The 26,843-nt window shown below is 43.0% G+C and overlaps 1 protein-coding gene and 1 long non-coding RNA gene across 3 annotated transcripts; one reads left to right on the plus strand and one right to left on the minus strand.

Annotated features, from left to right (window-relative positions):
- Positions 1–371: 371 nt before the first annotated feature.
- Positions 372–26,675, minus strand: nrbp2b (nuclear receptor binding protein 2b). 2 transcript variants are annotated; one of them, XM_076080632.1, is made up of 18 exons: positions 25,854–26,675; positions 7,114–7,236; positions 6,702–6,803; positions 6,532–6,621; positions 6,190–6,230; positions 6,004–6,098; positions 5,826–5,849; positions 5,635–5,721; positions 5,048–5,103; positions 4,831–4,926; positions 4,422–4,554; positions 4,155–4,257; positions 3,977–4,027; positions 3,751–3,886; positions 3,596–3,670; positions 3,378–3,441; positions 2,874–2,929; positions 372–2,754 (listed from the first exon to the last, which is right to left on the minus strand). In XM_076080632.1, the coding sequence occupies exons 1-18, from the start codon at positions 25,971–25,973 to the stop codon at positions 2,668–2,670; spliced, it is 1,539 nt and encodes a 512-aa protein (XP_075936747.1). In that variant the 5' UTR covers positions 25,974–26,675; the 3' UTR covers positions 372–2,667. The 2 variants fall into 2 exon arrangements, with proteins under 2 accessions (XP_075936747.1, XP_075936748.1); XM_076080633.1 differs by having other exon boundaries at positions 3,617–3,670; positions 25,854–26,674.
- LOC142937609 (uncharacterized) lies at positions 14,581–25,184 on the plus strand. Its single transcript, XR_012949422.1, has 2 exons — positions 14,581–15,582; positions 15,876–25,184. It is a non-coding gene; the product is annotated as an uncharacterized LOC142937609 (long non-coding RNA).
- Positions 26,676–26,843: the final 168 nt, after the last annotated feature.

Raw genomic sequence — 26,843 nt, forward strand, 5'->3', positions numbered from 1 at the left:
TTTCCACACCTGCCTCTAAAGTTATTCAGACTTTAATCTAACTTTAAAAAAAACATCAAGATCTATTGTACCATTTTCTAAATTTGACAACAGTGAATATAGCTCTGACATTATAACCGTGATAGGACCAGAAGAGTAGAAGCGAGGAAATGTAGGAGTGATATGCATTTTATACAATTAAAATATATAATATGTATATTGCCAACTAGATAAAAATACTTTCTTGAATTTAATTTAATTGATTTTTCGAAAATATGTTAATGTGAACATCAAAATATATACTGGAACAATACATACTGGAAAATGTTTCAGATAGGTGGATTGATCAACATTAAACCACAGTCCAACAAATAAATAAAAATACTAATAAATTCAGACATGTCACATATCATTTATTGTCATGTATTTAATTGTAGTAACCTTAATATTTAACAAATGTTTAAGTAGAACACATCCAAAAGGCAAATTTCATTCAACAGTTTCACAGGAAAAGAAGTCATTTGACATAAAATGAGACTGATATGGATGTTTTATTTTTCATGTTTGCACAGTCTAAACATTCATTTTCTTGGTCAGGTTCCCTCTGAAACTGAACTGTGACTGACAAAGGCAAAATGTTAAGTTTCGAATGGTTGCAGGCTATTAAGACATGCAGCTTACTAGATCAAAGGAGAGCAATAGTGGCACTTCTTTGTATTGAAAATGTGTCTGAAAGTAAACCCATTTAATAGCCACAAACAAATATGTACACCACAGCCCATAGTCGGTGAATGTCTGGGAGAATTCATGACTCCCGTCTTCAGAGACACACTGATAAGAAGGCCGGACACAGAGTAGAGTAAGTAAGTACTGTAAGCAATGACTGTACAGCAGTGTATATGAAGCCTCAACCTTACAGACCCGGTAAACAAATGAAGCAGAGCTAAATGAGTCTGACAAAAAACAACAAAAAAAAGTACTCTGCTGCGATCAGACAATTCACCATTGTTTTTTTGCTCTCCAGTTTTGAAAAAGAACAATCAAACATTCTTTTACGTGCCAAGATTGGATTCTTGACAAGAGAATCTGGCCGAGCAGAGGAAGTGTTTTCTATTTTTGTGTGGACTGCAGTGCAATCAATTCCAAAGTTCACACTGAAATTGTGTGAAATAAAACTAGAGTAGATCTGATCCTGGGAAATGAAAGTGTTCAAAGCAAAAATGTTACTCTCTTTTATCTTGGATTGTGTTTTATCACCTGCGGCCCATGTAAACCTCTAGAGGTTAGCACTGTTCATGAGTACGTAAAAGACAAAAATGCTAAAACCATACATTCCTAAAGACTTTTGGGTGGATTTTTCCTTTAAAACACCTCTAGACACAAGCTCAGCATTCGACAATATGCTCAGATGGTTTTGGAAAATACCGCAAAAGTAAGTATAGCAGTAATATTCTTCAACAATTTGTATTAACACGTTTTAAGATCACATCCCCATCACCCCTCCTCCCATTTATATAAGACTATGATTTTACTTCACATGCTTCCTGTGATCTATTCCAATTTTTGCACATGAGCTGCAGCTCTTTCAAAAACTCACATCGACTGCAGCAGAGAGCATTATCACATGATCCACAGGTCCAGTATACAAAGGCTGAAGCTCTCAGTGGAGCTGCCATTACTGGGTGACAATCTTCACATTCACGCAGGCTGACTGTGCGGACTCGTGATAGGAGACGAGATAATAAGAATCAATGCATCTGGTTTTAAAAACTAAAAGTCAGCCTGAATTTGTTAAATTCCAAATCGCTATGTTGGGTATCGTGCCTGTTCATTAGGAAATGCTGTCCAAAGTACATTGCCATTTCAGGCACTTTGCAAGTCTTTGGCTTTCAGAGCGCTTTCACAGGGAAAACCCTTAAGAGCACTACAGGCTAAAAGAGAGGCATCATCTCATTGCTCGTCACTACATTTAGGCATGGTGTGATTAGCTCTGGGAGAAGAAGCCTTTAACCCAAGAGTGCAGTTAGGTGTGTTAACTTTGTAACTTCATCAAAATAAAGAAAGAAAATAAATGGCTTGTGGAAAGCTTCTATTGTTCACAGTTAAACATAAATAAATAAGTCAACTGAATGAGTATTAACAGTGCATGTTGGACGGAATAATAAATTCCTAAAACTGTCATAAACGCAGGGGTTCTGGCTTGTACGGGAGAGAGGCTGTAGTAAATTACTTTGTTTACAATTCAAAGAAAATCGTCACCAATCAAAGTGGACATTGGAGTGCAAACGAGGCTCATGAGCAATAAAACGTCCTTCTGAAAACACAGCTGCTGCATTTATAAGTAAAACATATCCGTTCTGAGTAGCGGCATTATGGAAAAGCTGTCAAGATATCTTAAGGCGTGATAAGCCCTTTCAGGCAGGGAGTTTTTGTCGATCTTCCATTGCTTCGTGGGATTGCTGAACACAGTCATGGTGCCTCCAGCCCTCCAACCAGAGGTGCCTTTGGTTCCTGGCGTTCCCCCTTTCTCACTGGGATGATGTCCGGACTGTCAACGCCCAGCATCCTTCTGTATTTGTCTCTTTTTCGGCTGTGTGATCCTGTCCGCTTGCCCCCTCCCTTTCTCGATCCGTGTGGTCAACGCCCGGGCCCCTTCTGTCCGGGGCCAGCCGCTGTCGGGACCCCTCCTCACTGTGTGCTCCCAGAGGGCAGCACTCGGACCCGGTGTCGGCACATGGCGTCCTCTAGGAACCCTGCCACCTTCTCACTGTCCTCCTACACGGGACATGTTAAAGATGAGATACAAGTTGCTTAAAAATGCTAACAAATCCCAGTAAGGACATTTAACCAATGCTGTTGTTGAAGAACAAACATAAAGAAGCTTTTATATCTACCTCATTAATGAAGGCGTAGTGAACAAGTTCACTGGCAAGGTCTTTGGAGGCGTCAGCTGAAAGATTGATGAAATATTTTGGTTACAAAAATCACAAAATGAACCGTTAGTGTATGTTGTTTTTAAGGATACAGGGATTCTCTCTATTTTTCCAACTGTCAACAAATCCGCTAAAAAGACCAAATTGAAAAAAGAATTGATCCAACTAACAAGTATAGTCTGAATATCCAAAGCCTGATATACTGTAGCTTATTCCTCTGTGCCATAGAGCTCCATTTTTGTCCAACAACTACTAAAAACACACCATTGACACACGCGGTTCCCGAGTTACCACGTGGGTAATGTCGGCCTGACAGCTACAGAAAGGCTGGGGAGGTCGGACTGTAATGAGAGACAGACTGAGGCTTTTGGTGGTTTTGGTCTTTGTCATCAAATTTGTAGACAGCAAGAAAAATATAGAATAAAGCTGTCCCTCTCCTTTAAGGTACGGTTGTGGTCAACTTACTTGGAAGGATGTCACAGCTAAGCTGCCTATGAAGTTTGTCATCCATCTTCAGAAACAAAGAGAGCTGGGGAGAGATCAAAAAGTCAAATTTAAGTTAAGTTTAACCACCATAACTGACTGAACGTCTACGATAAATGTTGGTCGATTGTTATTGGCAGAAAAGACCAATATGCTTGATTGTTAAGGAGCCCAACAAAAGAGTTTATACTAAAATGTACCTGTAATACTATGTGACTCACATGAGTTTTGGTCCCTTCTTCATTTGTCTCCAAATTACAGTGCATCTGAACAACCTACGACACAACAGAGAAAGAGGGTCAGCACAGCAAAAATATCTTTAATATCTAAAATATTTAACGTCTGAAAGCCGAACCTTTCTTGACTCTGTCTCCTGGGGTTCGGGAGTCGGCGTCTTGACCGTCTCAACCTGCTCCTGAGACAAGGACAGGGCTCGAGGGACGGGGTGAGGCCGGGACGACGCGAAGTTCATCAAGGGGTAGATCCCATTCCTGAAGAGGGGACAGGACAACGTGTTGAACCTCATGCTGCAGTCACATCACTGATACAAAACCAGTCCTACACACTGTGGTTACACTCACTTGACATCCTCCAGAAACTTGTCAAGCTCCAGAGGGGACACATGAGAGTACCTACAGGACATGAGGAAACACACAGGAGAGCAGAGTGAGTGTTGTGCTTCACATGTCAGGATATTCAATATATATATATATATTCAATACAAGTAGACAAAGATGTGAGGTGCTTGTGAGACTTTACTTGAGCTGAACTCCCTGTCTGTCATCATGTTTAATCTCTGCCATGACCGCGTTGGGGTCAAAGGACTTGGTTTTCTCCTCCACACAATTTTCTGGGAGCAAATCTGTAGATGCAAGAGAAGTCAGGACATCAGCTGATTTGATTCAAATATACAAAACCCTTAGAAATTGATCAGCTGCATGCAGGAACAAGTAAACATGGAGATGTGCATTGAAAGAGGAGACTTTCGTTCGGTGGAGCTTGGCTCGTGGGCCTTGAGAAACTCACACTGGTTGTTGATGAGGCAGTGGGCGGCGAGCAGTTTGAGGGAGTGGACCTCGAACAAGACTCGGTGGAACAGAAGGTCGTGAGCCGTGGGACGGAGCTTGGCTTCGTGACGCAAACAGGACTGGGTGAACTCCTGCAGAAGGCAACCGGTCCAACACATAACTACAAGACTGCACAGTATGACCCAGTTTACCCGAGCATCGCGCTGTGTTCTGGATTTCCTGGCAAAGTTTTACTGAAACGTTCACTCTAAAGCTGTACAAAGTCTCGGCATGTGGTAAGAAATAAACACCTGGAAGCAAGGTGGTATGTGGGCGAGTGTTACTAGTGTAACGTGGGACAGTTTGTCTTTGTGTTTCCATGGTTGCACTGGTGTATATTTAGGACGTGAAGTATTTTTTATACTCACTCTCATGAGAGGGTCTTCCAGAGATTGACCTGCGTTGACGATAGCTTCCTTGGACACAGCAGTATCTCCGTTGGCCTGGATCTCCAGTACTGCCATCTAGAGGTGCAAATAATCGGTTAACACAATCACACATTAACACACACACACACACACACACACACACACACGCACACACACTCTGGGGGAGGGGAGGACCACACAGATCTGTTTCTCTCACCTCTAGAGCACAGATGCCGAAGGAGAAAATGTCTATGGCATAATCATCTTCGCCGGCTAGAAACAGAAAAGGAGAAGCAAAGATGAAGGTGGTGAGTCGTAGAGAATAACTTTAAAAGGAAAAGCTGCCCCAAAATAAAAATGTAGTCAGATTGAGCGTTATTGCAAACAAATAATTAACCATATCTATGTTTTTACAGCTCTTAAAGCAGCACAAAACATCTCATTAAATGTCTGAGTGGGATAATATGAATGCTTTGTCTCATTATCTCACTATCTTTGTGTGCTAAAATTACAGTCATTACGTTAGACTTCCCACAATTCTCTGGAAAAAGAATCAACACTCTGTTGTCAACAAAACATCTGGATTGTGCGGCAATTGTGTGGGAATATGAAACTACAGGAACTAAGTCGAGTAATTTTGCCGATATTACCAACTTCATCGGAGTTTAAAGGCACATTAAGCAAAGTGACGACTGCATTTTTCACTTTGAGGTGAATCACTCAGTTAAGAACGAATGAAGATAGATTTTCGATGGAAACCAAGCCGCAGAAAGCTACACACAAACTCCGCTCCATCACACTTACATCCATATTCCGGAGCAAAGAAATGAAGATTCCTCTGCTCGTCACGATGCTGCCGCGCTTTACTGTGGACGCTGGCATCTGGAAACACTGATGAGAGAAGACACAAATAGTATCGATACATTAGATGAAATAAGACGATGGATGTGACACAAATGAAAACATAACTATCAGGGAAATTATCTATATCTTACCATTAACAAATAGCCGATGCCACACTGTGGAAAGAAAATGAAGCATAATTGAGTTTTTATTCTGTTTTGCAAAATTGCAGAGATGTATTCAGTAAATCCCACATTGCACGGTCTGAGGATACAACATGGGTCTCCTATGCTGGTTGTAATGACATAAAAAGCCCTGCAGGAAGCAGACCTGAGCCGATCTTGATGAGGCCGTTGTGCTGAATGAAGATGGTGTCGCACGTCAGGTTGGCGTGGATTATCGGAGGCTCACAAGAGTGCAGATAACTGCCAGTGAACAACAAAGCGTCCAGTTAATGCGATGACTGGGACAATAGAAATCTCATGTTAAAATCCTGGGGAAGAAATCAGTCAGTACCTGAGGGCAGAGAGAATCTGGGTGCACCATCTCTTCCAGGCCTAAAATATAGTGCAACAGAGCAACATGAGGACAAAAAATCCCTCTCTAATTCCCGGGAATATAATGCGGAGAATGGCTAAACATAGCAACGTTACGACTTTAAAACAGCAGATGTAGAAGACAGAAGAGAGAAAAGAGAGAGGATGAGAAGCAGGTTTCAAAGAGATATATGTCTGAGCAGACTGAGCCACCAGGGTGTCCTGTTACATCATCTCTAATCCTGCAGGAAATATGGATCTGAATAGACTGCAGTACTGTGCGCCACCACCAGGGGACAGACACACCAGAAAACAAACTGACCTTCACATTCATAGTCTTGTGGTTCTTCTTAGTTTTCTTCAGAAACTGCTTGAGACTGCCCGACGACATGTATTCTGTGATGAATATAACCTGTGGGCCGCATATGGAGTTGAGTTAAATAAAGTGTGCGTGTAGAGAAATAAGACCAGAGAGGATTAGAAAGATCGTACCCTCGCCTGGCTCTCCTTCATGTCCAGCCAGTACTTGTGGAACTTGACGATGTTGGGGTGTTCGACCTGCATCAGGTTCTCAAACATCTCCTTGATCGTCTCCTAAAGAACCATACATCTTCACTTTAACATCACGGACCAAGTCAGGTCATTAAATCCCCTGGCCTTTACCAATTAGTTCATTACGCGATCAGTAAATTCACTGGCAGATAATCAAGAATTCTGGAGGCAAAAATGCCAACAATTCACTATTTCAAACTTCTCACATGATAATATTTCATGGTTTTCTTGGGCTTCTAAGTTATTTAAATCAATACCTTTGGGGTTTGGACAAAATAAGCAAATAAAGTCTCAGAATAGATACAGAATAAATACTGCCTGTCTTGGCTGTATGGAATAAGAACCACAATACCTCCTGTGCTTTGAAGACCTTCTTGTCAGAGAAGAGCACCTCGTTCCACACCACCTCCACGCCCTCCTCCGTGTCCATGGCCAGAGAGGCACTCTCCACACCTGGGACATTACCTTGGCTCACCTGCAGGGGGCAGACAGAGACAAACAACAGGACTTAGCATAATGCTAACACTGCAACTGCAATATCTTGAGTACTCATTTATCGCTGTCCTTTAAAAGCAACTGCCAGGCTGGCAACCAGGCATCAGTTTTTGGTTGCCAAAACTGTCAGTAAAAGCACCAACGCACTGGCAGCGTTGTCTGGTTCCGGTTGTGACTTCAACAGCAATATTTAAATATCACTAATGCAACAAAAATTAAAATCTATTCATTCTAGGGTGCCCGTTTGCTACATTTTGTTTTCAATGTATTTATTATTTTAAACGTGGTTACCACTGATGGGCAACTAAAGGCCAAGGATTGGTTGCCAATTTGTCAAAGTGGTACTAATGGCAACCTGGCCAACATCACTGTCAAGCCCCGCATTAATGAATCAATACGGAGCAACAACATCATTTGGGGACGTGTTTGTGTCCATCTGATGGACGCTCGTTGTAGCTCTGCACGTCCAACAACTCCTGAGGGAAAAGTCTGCTTCAGCTGCTAAATGTTCCACCACGTTAACCAGCTAGTCTGGAACTGTGTCGACAGTCGACATTTGGCAACGACCTATGCGAGAGTGCTGTGAGTGAACAAAAGCAGTACAAACAAAACTGCAGACATTGCGGTGCCCTTGCTAAAGAAATTTGACGTCACCCCTGTGGTTATAATAACTGCTAAAAGCTCCACATGATCCATTAACAGCGGCAGCTCCATTAATAAAAGTTGTATTTGGGAGTGCGAGTTAAAAAAGAGCCGTCATTTTTGTTTAGACGGCATGCAATTCAGTTTTCCATCCATTAACACGCTAGAAGGCGTCAGCGTGGATAGATGGAGGATTCAATTCACTGTGCTGAGGATATGTTAAATGTGGCCAGCCAGCAATAACATGATGAAGCGTAAAGAGGGGCGATGGGATGAGCAGCAGTTTGCGTAACGAGCGACGAGATGGATTAGCAGGAGACGGAGAGGGAGAAGTGAGAGGATTGAGGGATGAGGGACTTAGAGCGACGAGACACGGGCAACAAGATGGAGGATGTGGCACCGGAGATCCAAGAATTACAAAGGAGGGGAAAAAAAAAAAAGGAAGCGGAGTGAAGTGAAGAGGCAGTGGCTGGGTCTATAATCCGGCAGACGCAGACGGCCCCGGGGCTCCACGAGTGTTTATGCAACAGCGGCAAACTAAAGACTGCCCATCACAGGATATTGCTGCCTCAGCTGGGCAGACCTGCTTTCATACGTCTATGCAGCAGAAGCGGTGGTGCAGAGAGTAGATCCGTTACTAATAACAATGATGCAATCAACAGGAGGGTTGTTAACAGAACCAAACAAGCAAGAAGACAAACAGCAATCACCGCGACCACAAACGCCGCTATAAATGTTCAGATTTGATATTCATGAAAGGAACCAAATGTTGGGTGTGCTTATTGCTGAACCTGCAGTGCAGCTGTAAATCTCTCTTTGCAGGCGAGACATAACATATAATCTCACTTCTCCCACTCTACAAGAGATGATAATCTGATTACTGGTATTACGGAGCTGGAACCTAATCCTCCGGCTGGCTGGCAGAGGAGGGAATTCCTTCGTTTCAATAAGCCACCAGGAAGGAATTGTCAGTTTCCCTCCGGCGTCGGGGCTCGGCTGTTTATTTTCTCTGGATGTTGAGAAACACTCGGTGCCCTGTCCCAACGTTTACATCCCAGGGGTTTTTGCTTGGTCGCCGTAGCGCGAGACTCGTAAACAGCACACCGCTTGGCTGTGATTGGCTGCAGGAAGGGAGGTGGGTTTAGAGCGCGGAGAGGGATTTAAGGGATCGTGTGTTCATGTCAAAACAACTTCTATTCTGATGTTTGGTAACTCCACATCCGAGCCGGGTGAAACTGGATCGTGAAGGCTGACAAACTAACCTCTCATTACCTCACCACACATTTCTCATCGTTTTGATTTGTGAGGTAAAAATAGTGGTAGAAGAACCGCACAGGAGCAAAACAGAGAAACTGCAACACATGCGAACTTCAAATCCCACCTCTGCCTCTTCTTCAGCACAATTTAGTCCACTTTAATGGCGGCCACCAAAAGTAGGAAAACAGAACTCTGTGTGGTGACGTAATACATCACTTCTCTCTCTACATACAAGCAGCGTATCACTCCGCCATCATGGTTAACACAGCAGTATGTAGCTCCAAAACTACACATTTTGTGATACATAATCTACAATAAATGTTAATCAAATAATCAAAAGTCTTTAAAATTACTCACAATCCAACTGTTTTTGAAGAAAGAGGGTTAAAAGAGTATTTTGAAAGATGTGTGTACAAACTATTTTCATATATTGTCACATACTCATGTGTTAGAGGGCTGCAGGGATGATTTATGTTATTTAGTTAGCATCGCACTGGTTCCTTTGACAAAAAGCCGATGGGATTTTTTTGATTAGACTTTGGATGATTGCAGAAAATAAGCAAACAAACACCACTTTTTGGATTTTTGTAGCTTGAATGCAACATGCAAAAGTATAAAGCTAACATTGGGCTACAAATGAGGTACACCACGGTAGCATGAGCGCGAGTAAACACAACGTGGCTGTAAAGGCGGACTAGTCGGCGTTTAGTAGTTTAATTTAGCCACTTGATAGCAACCGTCATTCTTTTAGACGCGTATTGTAGAACAAACAGTTGAAATCTCTTCCGCTTGTGTTAACCACAGACCTTATTTCAGGCATCGAAACAAAAAACCCATTTTCCCTGAGACGAAGGGAGACAAGGGAACCGGATGTGAAAAAATGCTGACTCATTACCAGATTTTAGGACTCTCCTGCAGCACCCTGCAGAGTAAACTGAGCTAGAAGTGATGCAGTCTAATAAAACTGCCCGGCAATAAATCCTGTTCAGTTTTTAAGAGGGGTGTTGTTGACTGTGTGGAACAGTATAGAAGGATGTAGTTTGTGGTGCGGTTGAATTGTATCATGCTGTGCAGTGTTGTATGTTACTGATAGACACACCCTGCTATCTGTGCACAGCTGCATCGACTTATGGTATACCACACTTGCACTGGCTCATCTCAAAATTAGAAAAGGTGCGCGTTAAAGGGACAGAGGGAGGATTAGCAGACGGCTAAACGTCAGTACGGTAGCTCAGGCATCTCGTATGAAAGAGTGTCTTTGTCTCAGACTGTGTGTGGGTCCAAGCTTTAGCGACAAAGCGCTTTGTCTCCCAGACGTCAGTACCTCGCCTCCTCCTACACCTCATACCTCGACGATGAGCCTATACGCCGCACCGCGTTAATATTTAAGAAGTAGATTTTGTACAGGCAACACCCAAGTAATCTGCATCACTCTGTGCTAGATACTCGCTCGGTGTCTGCACTGTATGTAAATGAGCGCAGACTTCTTTCTGCTGTTTGTGCTTCTTTCTCTCTCTCTCTCTCTCTCTCTCTGAGATTTCACCAGCATCAAGGAGGAGCAGGATCAAAGATTTGCACATGAAATGTTGTGGAAAATGCAAAAATCTGGTCTGTCTCTGCACAATGTGGATGTGTGAATAAGGGAATAAGGTGCGCATTGTTTCAAGCACATTGTTAGATAGTGCCTATTTAAAAAAAAGAAACTGCTATTACCTAAAAAATACAGGTAATTAGATAAAGTTTTCTCATACAACATATGATATCTTACAAAAAGATAAATCCTTATTTTTTGGGCAACACGTGTCAATTTTCTCTCGTGTGAATGTAGCACACGGTCTTTTCAAAATAAATTTCTGTCGTCACAGGAAACAACTCAGTTAGGTTGAGGCAACGAAACTCCTTAGTTAAGTTGAGGAAAAGATCGTCATTTGGGTTCAAATAACACCAAAGTACGCAAGTTAGTGACAAATAAATCAACGTTGACTTCTCGTTTCAAACGGAGAACAAGCAGCGGTCTTATGGAGGAAAGGTCGCTGGTTGTTGACAATATCATTACTGGTCTCTGTAAGAAGGAGGTGCGCTTAGACGGAAATTGGTGACACAGACGTGCCACGGGAATTTCAAAATAAAGGACTTTGCATCGATATTATATCGTTACTCATTGAATCGATATATCCAGACCGATCCTAGTAAGTAAATGTCTACATCTCTGAATCAACGCTTCCATTTTTCTGCAGTAAAATATTACTCAGACTTCTTGCCTGCACGTCCCCTTTTCCATCCATAAACACTGATCCATTACACAAATGTGCTAATGAGCAAACACCAAAATAAACCAGACTCTGCAGTGAGTACAGTCATCGAGAGCTCCCGCTGCCCGTCTGATGATGAGCCGTCTCACACTCCTTGTTCCTGTCCGGTCAGCGTCGGGGCCTTGAGCCACTGACCGTCCGCTGACCTTCAGCAGCTGACCCAAACCCGCTCCACGGTCCGCCTCCACAGCTCCCTCTCTCTCCGTCACCCCCAGGATGTCACATGTGCAGCACACAATCAGGTCGGATAATGTGTGTGTGTGTGTCCGCTCAGCGTGAAGAATAACGTGATGGCACCAGCCGTGACAAGTCAAGCAGGGGACAGGAAATGGGCAACAATCAACGCTCTTCATTCACAGTCAGATGAAAGCGTCTGCATGGGCGATTTTAAATCATAAGACAAAATCGTGTTAACATGTCCGGAGCATTTTATCAGATTAATGCCCTCCATTTCACACATTATCTAAATCAAACTGCTGCCAGGTTTGACACACAAGGTCACACAGGCTCACGAGTTATTAGACAGATCGGCCCACCATCACGTCTCACTTATTCATTTTCTCATGGAGCAGTTAAAGCTCCCCACGAAGAGGAATGTAGGACAGCAAGAGCAGATGGATACAAAGGGGAGACTAAACAAACAAACAAAAACAGGACACAACAGTGGAAATCACAGGGAAAGTATTCAGCCTCTTTTAATGAAGCTCTGCTGAAAACTAAAAACAGAAAAGTAGACTTTCACATCCTGTTGCGCTGTTAAAAATGACCCATTTTAATAAAAAGGTTGAGATAAAATCAAATTGGTCCTGCTAACAAAAAACTCTTCAACAAAGAGAGTCAGCCTTGACTTTTCTTTCTCACAAAACTGGGACAAAATAAGCATCGTGAGGCCTTCACAAAAGATTAGAAACTGTGTGGTTTGTGCAGGTGCAGTGTCTGTCCAGGTTCAGAGCATCGTCTGTGCATCAGTCTGTACCGGGGCTGCGAGATTACACGAGCCACGCCGTCCCCGCTCCCATTGTCCCCGTGACAAAGCTGCAGATTTATAGGGCCAGCGGGGGAGACAGAACCACAGCTGAAGCTTTTAACCGGTTTAACAGCGATTCCACAGAAATCGCACGTCTGCCTGCAGGACAGAGGCGGCAGCATGTGGATGAGCGTTACATACTGTACGCATGTAAACGCTTAGTTTTGATACAGATACTAAAACGTTTTTAAAAATCGTTTGAGGATCCATTTATTTACAAAACGTTGCTCAATGTCTCTCAAAAAGGGATGAAGTTTTCTTTTGATCCATAAATGAGACTAGTACTTCCTTGAACCACACTCAGGATGAATCATGTATTGTCATTTTCCAACGTGATTTAGATCCCAAAATATCACAAGAGATGAATCTGACCATAGCTTTTCCATGCTCAGTTTTCTTCTGCTATAGACATGTTTTGATTAATATTTGGATAACCAAGCCCTACTCAAAATATTCCAGTACTTATTTTATTATTATTTGATGTATTGCATATTTGCTATTTAGCTAAATTGCTACCTGAATGTTTTGTGAATTGCACTTTGCAAAAACAAAATTGTGAGAGGGCAAAATCAGCAGTTCTCAATATTTGAGAAGCTGAAAACTGGAAACATTCATGAATTCACTGATTGAATCGATTGATAACGTTTAATCTTCTGTTTCTTTATTGAATAATCAACTTTCAACCAGCTCTCCTAGCATCAGAGCATCACTCTGCTGTGAACCCCGAGCATAACTCTGTCCTTGTCAAACCCATGAACCTTCATGGAGCCGGCGAGCGAGTCAGTGAGCTGAAAAGCCCCCCCGCCCTTTAAAAACACACAAACTCAGCTCAACCAATAAAAACGTGTTTCCAGTGGAAAGAAACAGCACAAGGTCGGTGTTTATCTGAGTAACTACAGTGTGTGTTTACTCATTTTCCTGCTCAACCTCTTAAGATAAAGAAGATAAGAGCTGACATTTGAAACATTTACAGGGTAAAAGGAGTACAGAGAGATTCATTTCTTACAAAATAGACATTAAATAGCATAGACAAGCATTTATGTTGTTTTTATGTTTCATTAATGAAGAACTCCGTCTGTGAATCCTGCTAAATATGAGTTGTAAGTTTTGTCTGATGAACATATGAAGCATCATGAGTGGACAGAGAGAAATAACACTCTGCCTTATATCACACATCAGCACCCACGTGACTGTCCTCTAACGTAATCCACTATCAGGCTCTGTTAAAACAGCTGTATTCTCTGTTCTGTTATTGCAGCTGTATGTGAGAACGCAAATGTCCGAATCATTCAGACTGGACATTAAATGGACTTTACCATGCCAGCTCCACAGTACAAATCCTGTGCTGAGTCCCATTGAGTCCATGTGTGAACAGAGCCGGTCATTGAGTTCACAGCGAGTGGGCGTGTTGGTCACGTTGACATCCGTCTGGCTCAACACTGGAAAAATTCTATGGCTGAAATTACAAATCGGCTACGTGACCGCTGCGTTTTTGCAGCACGTCCTGCATTAACCTGGGCACCACCCCTCGTTTAAACCATAACGGAGTATCCCCAGTAGGTGAGACCGCGTCTGACACGGACCATCTCCTGTCCAGTGCTTCATGTGTGGGAAACGTCCAGAGAATCTGGACATTGTCCGGACTTCACATGATAAAACGTCTCTTCACATGCAGGAAAACTCCTTCAACAACCTTACATCTATTACAATGACTCAGACACTTGTGAAAGTGCTGAGTCATAATTGTAGAAAATTTGTACGAATCCCCAACGGCTCTTCTCTCCGAGACTGATTTATTGCTGCTTACTATACTCACAATTCATGTCACGTCAACACAGTGAGAAATTAAGCCTTCTCAGCGAATAACACAAACATCCCACTGATAGAACGTTCTCCTTTCCAGCGTCTGTCTTGAACAGGAACACGCTCTTTCAACGCTGGCCCAGTCCCAGTGTCTGGCCTCGCAGACTCAAGTCTCCGGATGGCTCCGTGGTTCTTCCCACGGTGAGAAAAGCAAGTCATCTTCTTCTCAGACTTATTCGGCCTTATACGACTGCTCTCCAGCCGTCTGTGGTCAGCGGTGGAATGTAACTAAGCGCGTTTACTCAAGCAGTGCACTAAAGAGTACACTTCACAGGCAAATACAGCACTTCTTCTTACTCCATTTAATTTGAGACAGAAAGACAGAAACACTTATACTGAACACATTAGATTTGAGCCTCACTCTTTCCTGGCCACAGAAATGTCTGCTATTTCATAGCTCATTGATTATTTGGAGCCCGGGCAACTTCTTGCACTCAATGACGTCAACTAAAGTTTGTGAGCCCCCGTTCTGACTACAATCACTTAGTTTCACCAACAAAACTCACTCACACAGTATTTTGGCACCAAACAAAGAGTAGAGAAGGGTTACAAAACAAGAATGGAGTTTTGCAACAGGTCGGTCACTCCCCCCCCCCCCCCCCCGTCCAGACCTTCCAGTTCTTGGAATAGAATCAGCGGTTTTCAACAAGGCTGCTAAAGAGACATGTGTGTTTGCTTCGCCTCTGAAACTGGAGGAGCTTAACAGGGTCTGGCGGAGTCTGCGCGAGTCTTTAAGTTCTCCATAAAGCGGGGTAATTTCTGCCCACCGGATTACCCAACTCCTGCTTGTAAATCCCCACACTCAGCTTGCTTCATTGCCACTACAAACCCCAGCGGAAGAGCAATATGTTATGTGAGCTCCAACCCCCCCCCCCCCCCCCCTTCTCTTCTGCGTCTCCAGCAGAGGTTACTGCAGTACAGGTTTCCAGCAAGCAAAAAAGGGGGTGACTCAGGGTAAAAGCTCAAAAGGCTTGCCAAACAGGCTTATTGAGTGTTTGCCACAGTGGCCGGCCAGCAAACCGCTAAAAGCGCAGTGGCGGCGTGCTCGTGCATGTTGGGACTAACATTAGCTCGTACCACTCCCATTACTGGAGGACAGGAGCAAGAAAACAACATTGCAGAGCAGAAGGAACCACTTTAGAGGGGTGCGAGTCGAAGCTTCTCCCTCGCAGCTATTAGTCAAACGGCTGCTGCGCCCGTTAAAGAAGCCTCATGTGGAGAAAAGGTAAAGTAGATATGAATACGATGAGGGGGCAGAAAGAGTTGTGTTTATCATGCGGCGTTTATCTTCCAGGGGAGATTAGGCGTAAGAGTTAGAGTCAACCTGAGATGGCTCTTCAGCACGTGTTCAAACAAAAGCCTGTTGGCAGATGGAGACAGCAAGCTGCTTTTTTTTGTGTGCCTGTTGTTGTTATGTAACCTGACAGACAAAGCTCAATAGGAGTGTCTGTAAAGGCACCACGTGGGGGGTGGGGGGGATGGTGTCTGTTTATCTAACCCTCAGCTACCTGTCCACAGTTTCCACACAAGACACCAAGCGCTGCAGAGTGTGTTGTCATCACCAGGGCCGACAGACAGGCGGGTAAAATACCATCCTACGAGTTCAGTTTTCCATGAGTTTGAAGGTTTACTAGGAGCTCTTTACAATATATTAGATTTTACAGCTCACGGCTGCAATCATATTATCTTTTCCTCGTGACGATGATGAGGTCAAGTGGAAATTCAAAGGACAGGACCTCCATGTCCTCGATGGCAGCTGCCGCCCTGATCATCCCCGTGCGGCGCAGGGTGGGGGGGGCTTTCATTCACCTGCACCATATTTAATTCATCAGCCATCTCACTGACTGATGGCTGCAGGGATGCACTTCTAATTCAACTCCTGCGCGAGAGCGAACCTGCTTTACTTTTTCAGCCGGCCGGAGCTGCACGAACAACACAGACGCATTCAAATTCTGAATGCAAATTAGGATCGCGGAGACAACAGCAGATTTACGAGTGAGTGGAGGTCTGATTTCAGCTTGTGAGACACGACATGTTATTTGAGCTCATGGGGAGAAGAGCTGCAGGTAAAGAGGCCTCGGGCAACAACACTGGAGTAAACAATCACACAGCCCAGGAATTGATGATTTTGTTCATATATTTTCATTTTATGCTCGAATCAGATTACCACCCGAGCTGTGAGCGTAGACTTTTCTTTTCAAGTGTTGAAACACGTGAAGAAGTTATTGCATTTTTCCTTTAGTCTTCTTCTTATTGCTTTAGGGACTGTAGGAAAATCATTAGGGGGGAGGACGGTTCAGAAAACACGAGGGTTAGAGTACAACATTTGTACCTTTTAGTTATTAACGGAATGATGAATTGCAGCAATTCAAAAGTGTTATATTACTTGGCGATATTGTGAGACGGGTGGTAAAATAACGCTGCAGCGGGGCTTCAGCCCTCCTCCAAACCAGATTTCATCTCACTGTACGAAAACAAAGTAGAAGGAGACGATGAGTTACGAATAAAAGACCAAAGATTGAAATAGAGATCTCTCACAATACAATGAATGAAATCTAGATTAAAAATAAATGCCATAAATAATACGTTTCTTACATATTTAAACATGAATGTGTGCAATGTTTCTCCACAAGGTCCAACTCTTGCTACGTCCCTTTTTAACGTGCATATTTATGCACACACACACACACACACACACACACACATATCTATATTTGGCTTCAAAGGTAAAGATAGGAGCCGTCTGTGTTGAAGAGGAACGAATCAACACTTTGAAACATGCGCACACAGAGTTCTCATATCAGCCGGTCAATAAAGAGAGGGAAGCTCCCTTTGACGCCGTAAAAGGCGTGTGTGTGTATATGAAACATGCATGTGGTATCCCTCCTTTATTGGTAGGTACAACACAAGTCTTTACAGAGTTAGTCGTGTTATTAGAGGCTTTACGCACCCTTTTCTCACCCGCCTGCAGCGGTGCGATCACTCACAAGGATCGGTGTAATGTTTTTTTTATTGTTTGACATACATGGAACGTCGGGGCAGATGTGAGGTGGTGGAGGACCTTGGCCTTTGCGGGGGTGAAACAATAACAAAAGCAACCTGGCTATAACTGCACCTTTAAAGTCTTGTTGCTCTGTGCGGTCTGAGCGTCATTAAAGGCGTCACGTCACAATGCAAGGCAGGAACTATTAGTAGTTAGTATTATTATAACTTAAGTGTGTGTGCATCAGAATCACAAGACAAAGCTCTGCATGTGTACAGGGAAACTCCCTCAGTTGTGTTTCCACTGTGATACGTCAGAGGTTCGTACATATTTTTACGTACGTTTTTAAAAGGGCGCATTCTGCAGAACAGACTGCTGCCTCACTTCCTTCTGAGATTTCCCTCCAAAATAAGGTTCCTGGTGTAAATGCAGTTTTCACACGTGCAGCCAAAGAGGAACTTTGCCTAAAATAAACTGTAAAAATCTTTATTTAAATCAGGAACTATCTGATCAAATAGAAAGTAAACTAGAGTATAAATCTGAGCAGAAAATTGATGCCATCTTTTGGTACTTGATAGTTGTTGATATTTGGTTCATATCCCAGAATGCCTTTCCATCACGGGTGCTCTTCACCTCTGCTGTGGTTTAGCTGCTGCTATATTACTGGTTGCTGCTATATTGCTGCTATATTACTGGTCAAAAATGTCACCCTAGTATCAACTAATACATTCCTGGTATGGTGTCTCATTGTCACACGGTTTACATTTGTCGAGTTACCCAAAGAAAGGACAGGAAACTGAATATTAATTACAGCATCTGAGTTCACCACAGTCCATTTGAAGAAGAAATACTGATTATAAAGTTTGAATCATGCAAATCTAAATGGTGCTGTTACAACTTCTGTTGCTGTGTGATAACTGCCATAATCCTCATGAAATTCAGGGATACAAGAAATATGAAAGCTGAGGTTTGCCAACATTTAAACACAGCCATGTGAAAGACGACTCTAGGAAACAGCAGTCTTTGAATGATCTTGCCACGTGTGTAGAGCATGCTTGAGTAAGTTCGAGGCATTTCTCAGAGGCATTAAAGTCCTGTGACGTGAACCTCTATGACAGCTCCGTGAAAGCCTGCAGACACGTCTGCCATTCCTGGAGGATTCCTTTTCATGCAGGCTTTCCCGTCCGACTGGCACAAAATCCGGGTAGCTCCATTTCACACAGCTGGAGTGGAAAACGCTGACAGACACCGCTCTGTATATCCCATCAGACTTGATGACCCCACCAGAGGCTTTCGCTGGCCCAACCCGCTCACATTTCACCACCTAGGTGACAGGATCCCTCAGGATCGCACCATCCGACGACTTCCTCGGTTACGAATCGTAACCTGAAAGCGCTAAAAGGCCCAAAAGGGTCAGATATGAATGCTTGATGCGAGGTCTGTTCATGGTGGGGCCTAAAACGTTGTTTACTGTAATGCAGTGACAGAAACAGCAGCTCTGAACACTCCTGACATACTTTAAAACTACTGTTTGTAACTTGTTCTTTGGTGTATTTGCAGTTCTTAACTGTCCAAACATGACATTCAGGACAGCTACAATGAAGTTACAGCAGGAAAAAAACAAACGGGTCAGATAATAGACTTTGATGTCTTTAAACCTAAAAGCAAGACATTCTGTCAAGACTCACAATTTACCACAAACATGTATATTATTCATATATTATGTAATATTTCTGTTAAATGATTCCCTCATTTTCCTTGAGCTCTAAAATTTTCTCTCTCATAAAACATTTGCAAAGCCACTTTTTGAATAGATTATTTTAAATTGTGCATTGTTTACATTAGGGATGCTGACTTTGAATATCTTGTCTGACCCTCGTTAACCGATCATTAACAAGATTAGTGCCTTGCTTGCAGGGTAGCTGTGGTTAAAGTGCTAACAAGTCGCCCAGCTGCAACAACAAATGATGCACAAACAGCTTAAATCCATCATTTACCTCCAGCTACTGTGTGTGAGCAAAACAGGAAACCGAGTCCCCAGTTTACCCCGTCCGGAGGAGTTAAACAGCCACGATGTAGCAGACACTTTCCCACTAAGTCTTTTTGGTTCAGCTGCGTGGTTGTCGGCTGCATGTCTGCCTGGCATACTGTCAGCGGTTTTCAGTAAAGTGTATTGCAAGCCTGGCGGGCCGCCGTGTGTGAGAGACAGTGAGTATGAAGTTAGCAGTAATGTTTTAGCTGCGATTGTGAAAGCAGCAGCGCAGTGTGCGCACTGTTTATGTGTTGATTAATTAAATGCTTTTCTCATTTTAGTGATAAGCCCCTCCTCCGAATTTAGTTCAGCTTTTTTTTTCTTTTATTGTTTAACTGATGTTATTAAGCAGCCTTATTGTTAACGGGTAAAAGGTTAATTATTAACATCCCTAGTCTTCAGTTTGTTGACACTTCTGCTATTTATACTATTGGGCGAAGTTGGGTGAGAGAAATTCCTCATCTTTCCTACAAACAACTACAACTGGGAGGTTGACGCAAGTAGTATTCCTATTTGTTTTTATTGTCCTACAATATGATGCAGATGTGGTGTAAGGGAACAAATTACGTTTTTCAACGGTGTAAATGATTAAATTGAAGGAATGTAAGTTTGTCACACACATGACTTTGAGGCCTTAAACAAATAATCTGCGGGAACAACTGTTTTTCTCAACTCTGTGCAGTGCAGATAAGAACTACACAGTTTTCTTATGTAATTATCTTGCTAACACAAGACTCTTTGTGGAGACGTTTTCCCTCCTCTCCTGTCAACCCGCAATAAAGTTTAGATGCCAGCTGCAGCTACCACACGTACTCTCAAATGAACTCCTGGAATGCACTCAATATTACAAGCTGATGAGAACAGCGTATCTGAGGGTGGACATTTCCTTCAAGATGGAGGTTAGTAATAGCATCCTTGTCTAGATGCTGAGCAATGAGTAAAAACTGATAATGGCGCTAGATGAGTCAGGGGAAGTTATTACAATCCATCCTGTGGGGAACATTACAGTGTAGATACAATCCATCTAACAGCTGATGAGACATTTCACTCAAACCCACAAATATCAATCTCACGGTGGCGCTAGTGGTAAAGACAGTGGATCACAAAAGTCATTAGGATTTATCTTCTGTGAACCATGAATATCTGCACCGATATCCATGGCAATCCATTCTATAGTTATTGAGATATTTTACTAAGAGCTCACCCTCATGGTGGTACTAAATGAAAAGTCCAGGGAACACCAAAAGTCCATAGGATTCATTCTCTGGCGACCACGAATATCTGTACAAAGTTTCATGTCAATCCATCAAATAGTTGCTGAGATATTTCAGGCTGGACCAAAGTGCTAGTGTGGGTAACAACAACCAAAAAACGCCATCGGACATCTGCACGAATCAGTATTTTGTATTCTAGGAACGAATGGGTGTGAATGTTTTTCCGAGAAAAGCCCTGAGCGACGGGCGGGAAGGAGCGCGGCTAGCAGAGCCAACGCATTAACAGGTGGATCAAAGCCGACTGTGACCTGCTCCGTTTCCCCTCCAGGGAAATCTGAGTGGATGTCATTCCTCGTAGGGCAGCTGTCAAGCTGTCAAGGCAGCGAACATGCTTGCACTGCTGGATCACTATGGAGTGTAAAGTCATGAGGAGGATGCACCTCGGGGCAGGCAGCGCCTACTGCAAGACACAACTTGACACAGGCCTATGGAGGGGTTGTTTGTGCCGATTAATGGCTCGTCTTTACGGCCTCAGACATGGAAAACATCCAAAAGCTACAATTATACAACTTGTCTGGAAATGAAAAAATTGGGATTTTATGCTTTTTTGTCTGTTTTATGTCCTTGCAAGCTGAATATATTTTGGTTTTGACGTGTTAGTCGGACACAACATCAACATGAAGACATCATTTAGGGCTTTGGTAACATAAAATGTGTGTTCTTCACAATTTCTTTACACTTTATAGCCTAAATGATTATCAACAAACAATCCTAATGAATGAAAATAGTCATTTGTTGCAGCATTACAACCCACATAACACACTAGCAACGTACCATATCTGATTTTGTGATTACTTTGTGACGTTACACTGCTGTGGTTGTTTCTAATTGTACTCCCTATAAGCTCTATTTTCATACTGTGGAAAGGACGCAGCCCTTCAGAGAACAAGCCGGCCTGTGTAACACACAGGTTCTATTTAAGTGTGCCAGTAAGCCAAACAAAACCAGTTAAATGGAATTCAGCACCATTATTTTTACTGCTAAATGTCAAAATGTCTTCTGAGAAACAGAACAACTGCAGTATGAGGTGGTTGTCATATTGCTTACACCTGGCTGTATGTGCTACACTATGCTACCTCATTGCCTCGAGTTTCTCGATCCTGACGCATGCGTGCGAGCGCCAACACATGCACGTGATTTTGCTTAACACGCAAGTGCAGAAAGCGGCACCTGCCCACCGAATTCAACCCTCACATATTCATCTGCGCTCGCGAATTAACGCCATGACAAATGAATGAAGTCTGGCCCCGACCCAGGCCGCCTCATTTTCATCACTCTGTAAAGCAGACGGGAGGCAGGTCCTGGAAATAGAAGATGCAGCAATCACTGGAAGGATTGCTGCAGGTGCACCCACAGTGTGGGGAACTTCAGGAGGTCCATCGGGCCGCAGCATGGAGCTAAAATCACAGGGGGGGATATCCGGCAGACGTAACTCACACTGTGCTGTTATGACAGACAATCAGTCTTTAGAGAAGGGAACAGGAACTATATATGGAGACGGTTGAGCCTCGTTTTTTTATTGTCGGTTAACGTTTTAAACGGTTAATTATCGGCATGCCTAATGTGTATCATGTCGTTGTCTTCAGATTTGACTGAGGTGTAACTCTGAGAAGGAGCACGAACTTTGACGCTGAATCTGGCGCTACGGGTTTATATGTGCTGTGTCAGCAATTCACAAAGCTCAACCGTTGGCTACTAAATAAGCAGACTAGATCAGTGGGCGACACAATAACTACCTTCTCCATTGCTTTTAGAACAGCAGCGATGCACTTTTACCTTTCGCTACGTACAGTACCTTTGTCTCACAGTTTGAAAACCTCCACTTTAGAGCATCACATGTCTGATCTTCACAGAAATATAAGCAGGAATTTACTAATTTGTTTCTGCAAAGATCAAACTGCAGCTTTTGTCAGATGCATGTCTCAATAGCAATATTTTGTGAGTCACTGCGTTGTCTTTTTTTTTTAATTTTTTTTATATAGTGTGAATGTCCACATTGTGGGAAAGCACAGATGACTCAATCAGAGGATACGTGCCATCAGTCAGTGAATCTTGTTAACAAAGAGAGCGGCAGGCTTGTATGTCAACAAGTATCCACCCATTTTAATTGATTAGTTCCTGGAATAGAGAACTAGCTGTTAAACCACCAACTGTTTAATTAACTTCTTGTTGCATCTTGTGTTGTAAATATTTTTTTGTTTTCCCACTAACATCTGAGCCAGGGAAAGAGTTTGTATAATAACCCACAATGCACCACACTTCCTTTACAGTTGTTGTGCTTCAGCTCACACAGCTTTGCTTTCCAACACCACCAACAGAGTTCAGTCCCTCAGAAAAATCAATACTCTGTGTGTTGAGGGATAAACCGACTTTGAAGGCAACACATTCATCCACTTAAACCATTCCCACCTGAGAAAACAGCCCTATGTGACTGTAGCCTGTGTTTATTGTATTATCTGAGCTGCATAACAGATATGGCAGCGTGTCTCCTGAACTTTCCCCCACTGACTTATTTACCGAGAATTCACATGGCACCAAAACACGAGGATTATTTCATATAACTGTACCGCACACAACATGAGGGCGACTTCCACGGTTCCAGCAGGTACGGTTTCAACCCGCTGGAGCTGCTTTAATAATGTGTTGGCAACAGTGACTGGCTCAGCTCGTCCCCACAGAGATAATGTCACACGAGTTTATTTTGTTATTCTTGAAGCATGAAGCAAATGTTTCCCGTCTTGTTTTGCACCAGTATAAAAAACAATAACATAAACAAATCATAAGCTCATACCGCAGCGGTTAATACATTTTGCACATTTCTTTACAAAACTACCACTTCTAAAAACTGCACAGCTCTTCCATTTTTCAGATATATAATACTTTTTCATATTCTACTGTATATTATTCTATTCTATATTTATGTTTCTTGATTTTTGCAATACTCGCCTATATTATTTAGTATGTGAAAACAACCTACTTGGTAATAGATCTGATTCTGAATTTGTCAATCAAAAGGGCTGAACGTGCTGGTTCCATCTTCTCAAATATGAGGATGTGCTGCTTTTGTCTGCTTTTAGTCAGTGTAAACTGAATATCTTTTTGGTTTTTGGGATCGTTGGTTGAACAAAATGAGCGAATTTAAGACAACCCCTTGGTATTCTTGGTCTTATGATGGCCATTTTTTACTATTTCCTGAACTTTTATAGGCGAACAATCACCCAAACGGAGATAAAATTGACAGATTAATTGTAATTAGTTGGAGCTCAACAGGATTACGCTTCCCACTAGAGCTTGGCGATATGGCCAAAATATTCTATCCCGATATATATATCACGATAAATGTTTTCTGATAATTCCATGAATAAATACTCTGTGTGAAATAACCACACGTTTGTTTTTATAATCCTGTGGGGATTAAATATAGGACAAAAGAAAAGTACTGATTATTTTCTCATTTTATTAAGAAATTGAGTGCAAAATGATAATTTTGAAATTTGAGTCAGTATCTGCTTCTTAATATGAATAAAAATAATCAATGTATAATGACTTTTGTCTGTAATGTAAACCAGACAGAGTTCATCCCATTGAACATGAATTTGGATATTTTATGTTACTGTACACATGCCGATATCAGAAACGTACAGATATTCGGATATGGATCTTCACTGGAGCAACATCAACATCAACCAGCCCTACGTGTCGGACGCTCTCAGTGGGGGTTGAATGGACATATGACAGATAGATAATCAATGGGTGGAAAAACATCAGAGTGGGGAAGTCTGTGTGTGTGTGTGTGTGTTTGAGTGCTCAATGGCACAGAAAGAGCAGAGAGGTCAGGTGATGGCGGCGCTCAGAGGACGCCGTGTGCGTTCGAGAGATAACCTTCAACTTAAAACTCCCTCTGCCTTATCTGGAGCCGGTCGTGTAGCCGATGCCTACTTCACAAAAAAAGACATTTGGATGTCTGTTTCTTCCCTCTGATAATAACTGGACTGTTTGATGCCTCATAGCCGTCACACGGAGCATGTGGACGCGTTTCACTGAAACTGTGCTGCATTAAACAAACATGGGATTATTCATGGTTGAGGAAGCTGAGGGGTTATTTTCTTTACTGCTGCTAATGTATTGTCTGGAGTGGTGCTGAGTCATGAATAAAGCCGTAGATCTGGGACAACCATTTGACCTGTAGTCATTTCTGCCACAAGCACACAGTAGCCTTCAGCTGCTCACCCTGCAAATCAGCCCCTTCACACGTTAACTGAACCTGCTGAGAATGCTTTTAAGAAAAGAGCTGCAACAAAAAAGCTTCTTTTTCTTTTTTTAAAGTTTCATTCTCAGGATGGAGCGTTTAAAGAAATACGTCATTGTACATCTGGACTGTAAATCCATCAGAGGCTCATTTCTTTGCTACATAAATCAAATAAGAGCTGAAACACTGAGTTGATCGATCAGTTGGTGGATTGAAACTGATGCACCTATTTTGACTCGTCGTTTTGTGTATTAAATGTATTAATTTCTATTAAATTAAACAAAGGTGACATCTTCAAATTGCCTGTTTTGTCCAACCAACAATCCAAAACCTTGATTATATACAAGCAACAACAAAAAAAGTCATATTTAAGAAGCTGATACCAACAAATGTTTTGACAGTTTGTCTATTTTAAGCCCTTTAAATTAAGTACATTTTGCATGATGCAAAAAGTCTCCTGCTTCCTCTAATACCTGCATGCATCATGCTGTTTATGATCCACCATGTCAGGTAATAAAAGGAGGGAGTGCCACTTGTTTTACACGCCCACAGTGTGTTTGTCTGATTTGCAAACCCGAATTAAGTGTCAGAGTGTATCATAAACTCCTGGTTCAATGTCAACATCCTAATAAGAAATCCTGCAGATCAAGAAGTGAGAACTGACAGTGGTGTTGGGGTGAAATGAGCAAACTATCGCTGTCACAGTGAAATAGACTGTTTTTATTATGTGCGCTGAGCAGCTCACCGGATATCTGTCACTGTGTTAAAGATGTATGCTGCAAAACACCACGGGACAACAAGACCTCGACCTGACTCAAGAGTTGCATAACAGAGGATGTCCAGCGTGATCAGAGGGGGCAACCTTATTAGTTCCTGACCAACGAGCAATTTGCATTTAAAGGAAACACATACACATGTACACACACACACACACACACACAGACAAATCAGAACCAACCTGCTCTTTCCGTTTCTGCCAGCGGCCGCACGGGCTCTCCTCCAAGATCTCGCTCTCATCCTCGCTCTCCTCCTCCTTCCCCTCCGATCCTGATTTCCTCTCCGGGACGGACATCGTCATTTTTTAACCACCGTGTATTTCCAGATTAACCAGAACAACCCCCCCCCCCCCCCCCAAAAAAAGACCTCCTCTGTGCGTAATGGAGCCAGACGCGGCGGTAGCGCAGAGACGGTCCGCCGCTTGTATGCGCAGTGAAGAACCCCCCCCCACACACACACACCTCCTCCTACACCTCCTCCTCCACGACAACAGCAGCCGCTCTTCAGCCTTTGCGCTCAAAACATGTTGCAGAGAAAAACTGATACTGCTTTTAAACACAGCAACCCAGCAACCCCTCCTTCAGATAACAACTAGCCTACACTAGGCTACACATTGCAAGGTCGCTGGACTCCACTGAACATGGAGGAGAAATCAATCCCAGACTTCATGCATGCAGAATAGGTTGCGAAATGAGGGGAGGGGTGTTCAGATTGTCTGTCTGTTCCCACTGAAGCACCGCGGGAGTGGAAGCTCGGTCGGCGGCGAAGCGAAATGATCCCCGGATGAGTCCACTGCGGTCATCGCTCGCCTCAGATAAATCGGCTGTTGTATTGTTTTTTGTCTTGAATTGTTCGACCGTCTTCCACGCGCGTCACTCAAGTGTTTGTCGGATCCTGCAGCCGCGAGCTGCCGCCACACGAGCACGGTGGTGCGCAGAGAGAGAGAGAGAGAGAGAGAGAGATGGAGCGCAATACCGTAAAGTCTCCTGTACGTGCGCACAGTGTATTTTCAGACGGGTCTTCTGTCTGATTGAAGCCGCGACGTCGAACGAGAACGCCCACGTAGAAATCGTTGGTTTACGTAAAACGGGAACGCCCACGTGGGCGTTCCCGTTTTACGTAAACCAACGATTTCGGCGGAGATGACGTGACTCCAATGGACCGCTCACTC

The sequence above is a fragment of the Anarhichas minor genome, unplaced genomic scaffold (assembly GCF_050575085.1).
Source record: "Anarhichas minor isolate MPS153535 unplaced genomic scaffold, ASM5057508v1 ptg000074l, whole genome shotgun sequence".
In the NCBI taxonomy this organism is placed as follows: domain Eukaryota; kingdom Metazoa; phylum Chordata; class Actinopteri; order Perciformes; family Anarhichadidae; genus Anarhichas; species Anarhichas minor.

Bases quoted from the DNA above. Each gene is read 5' to 3' on its own strand.
- nrbp2b (XM_076080632.1), bottom strand. From the start codon at position 25,973: ATGACGATGTCCGTCCCGGAGAGGAAATCAGGATCGGAGGGGAAGGAG. The intron at 6,099-6,189 runs GTACTGACTGAT...GTTCACTGGCAG, and splicing joins CAGATTCTCTCTGCCCTCAG to TTATCTGCACTCTTGTGAGC. The intron at 2,755-2,873 runs GTAGATATAAAA...TGTCCCGTGTAG, and splicing joins ACTACGCCTTCATTAATGAG to GAGGACAGTGAGAAGGTGGC.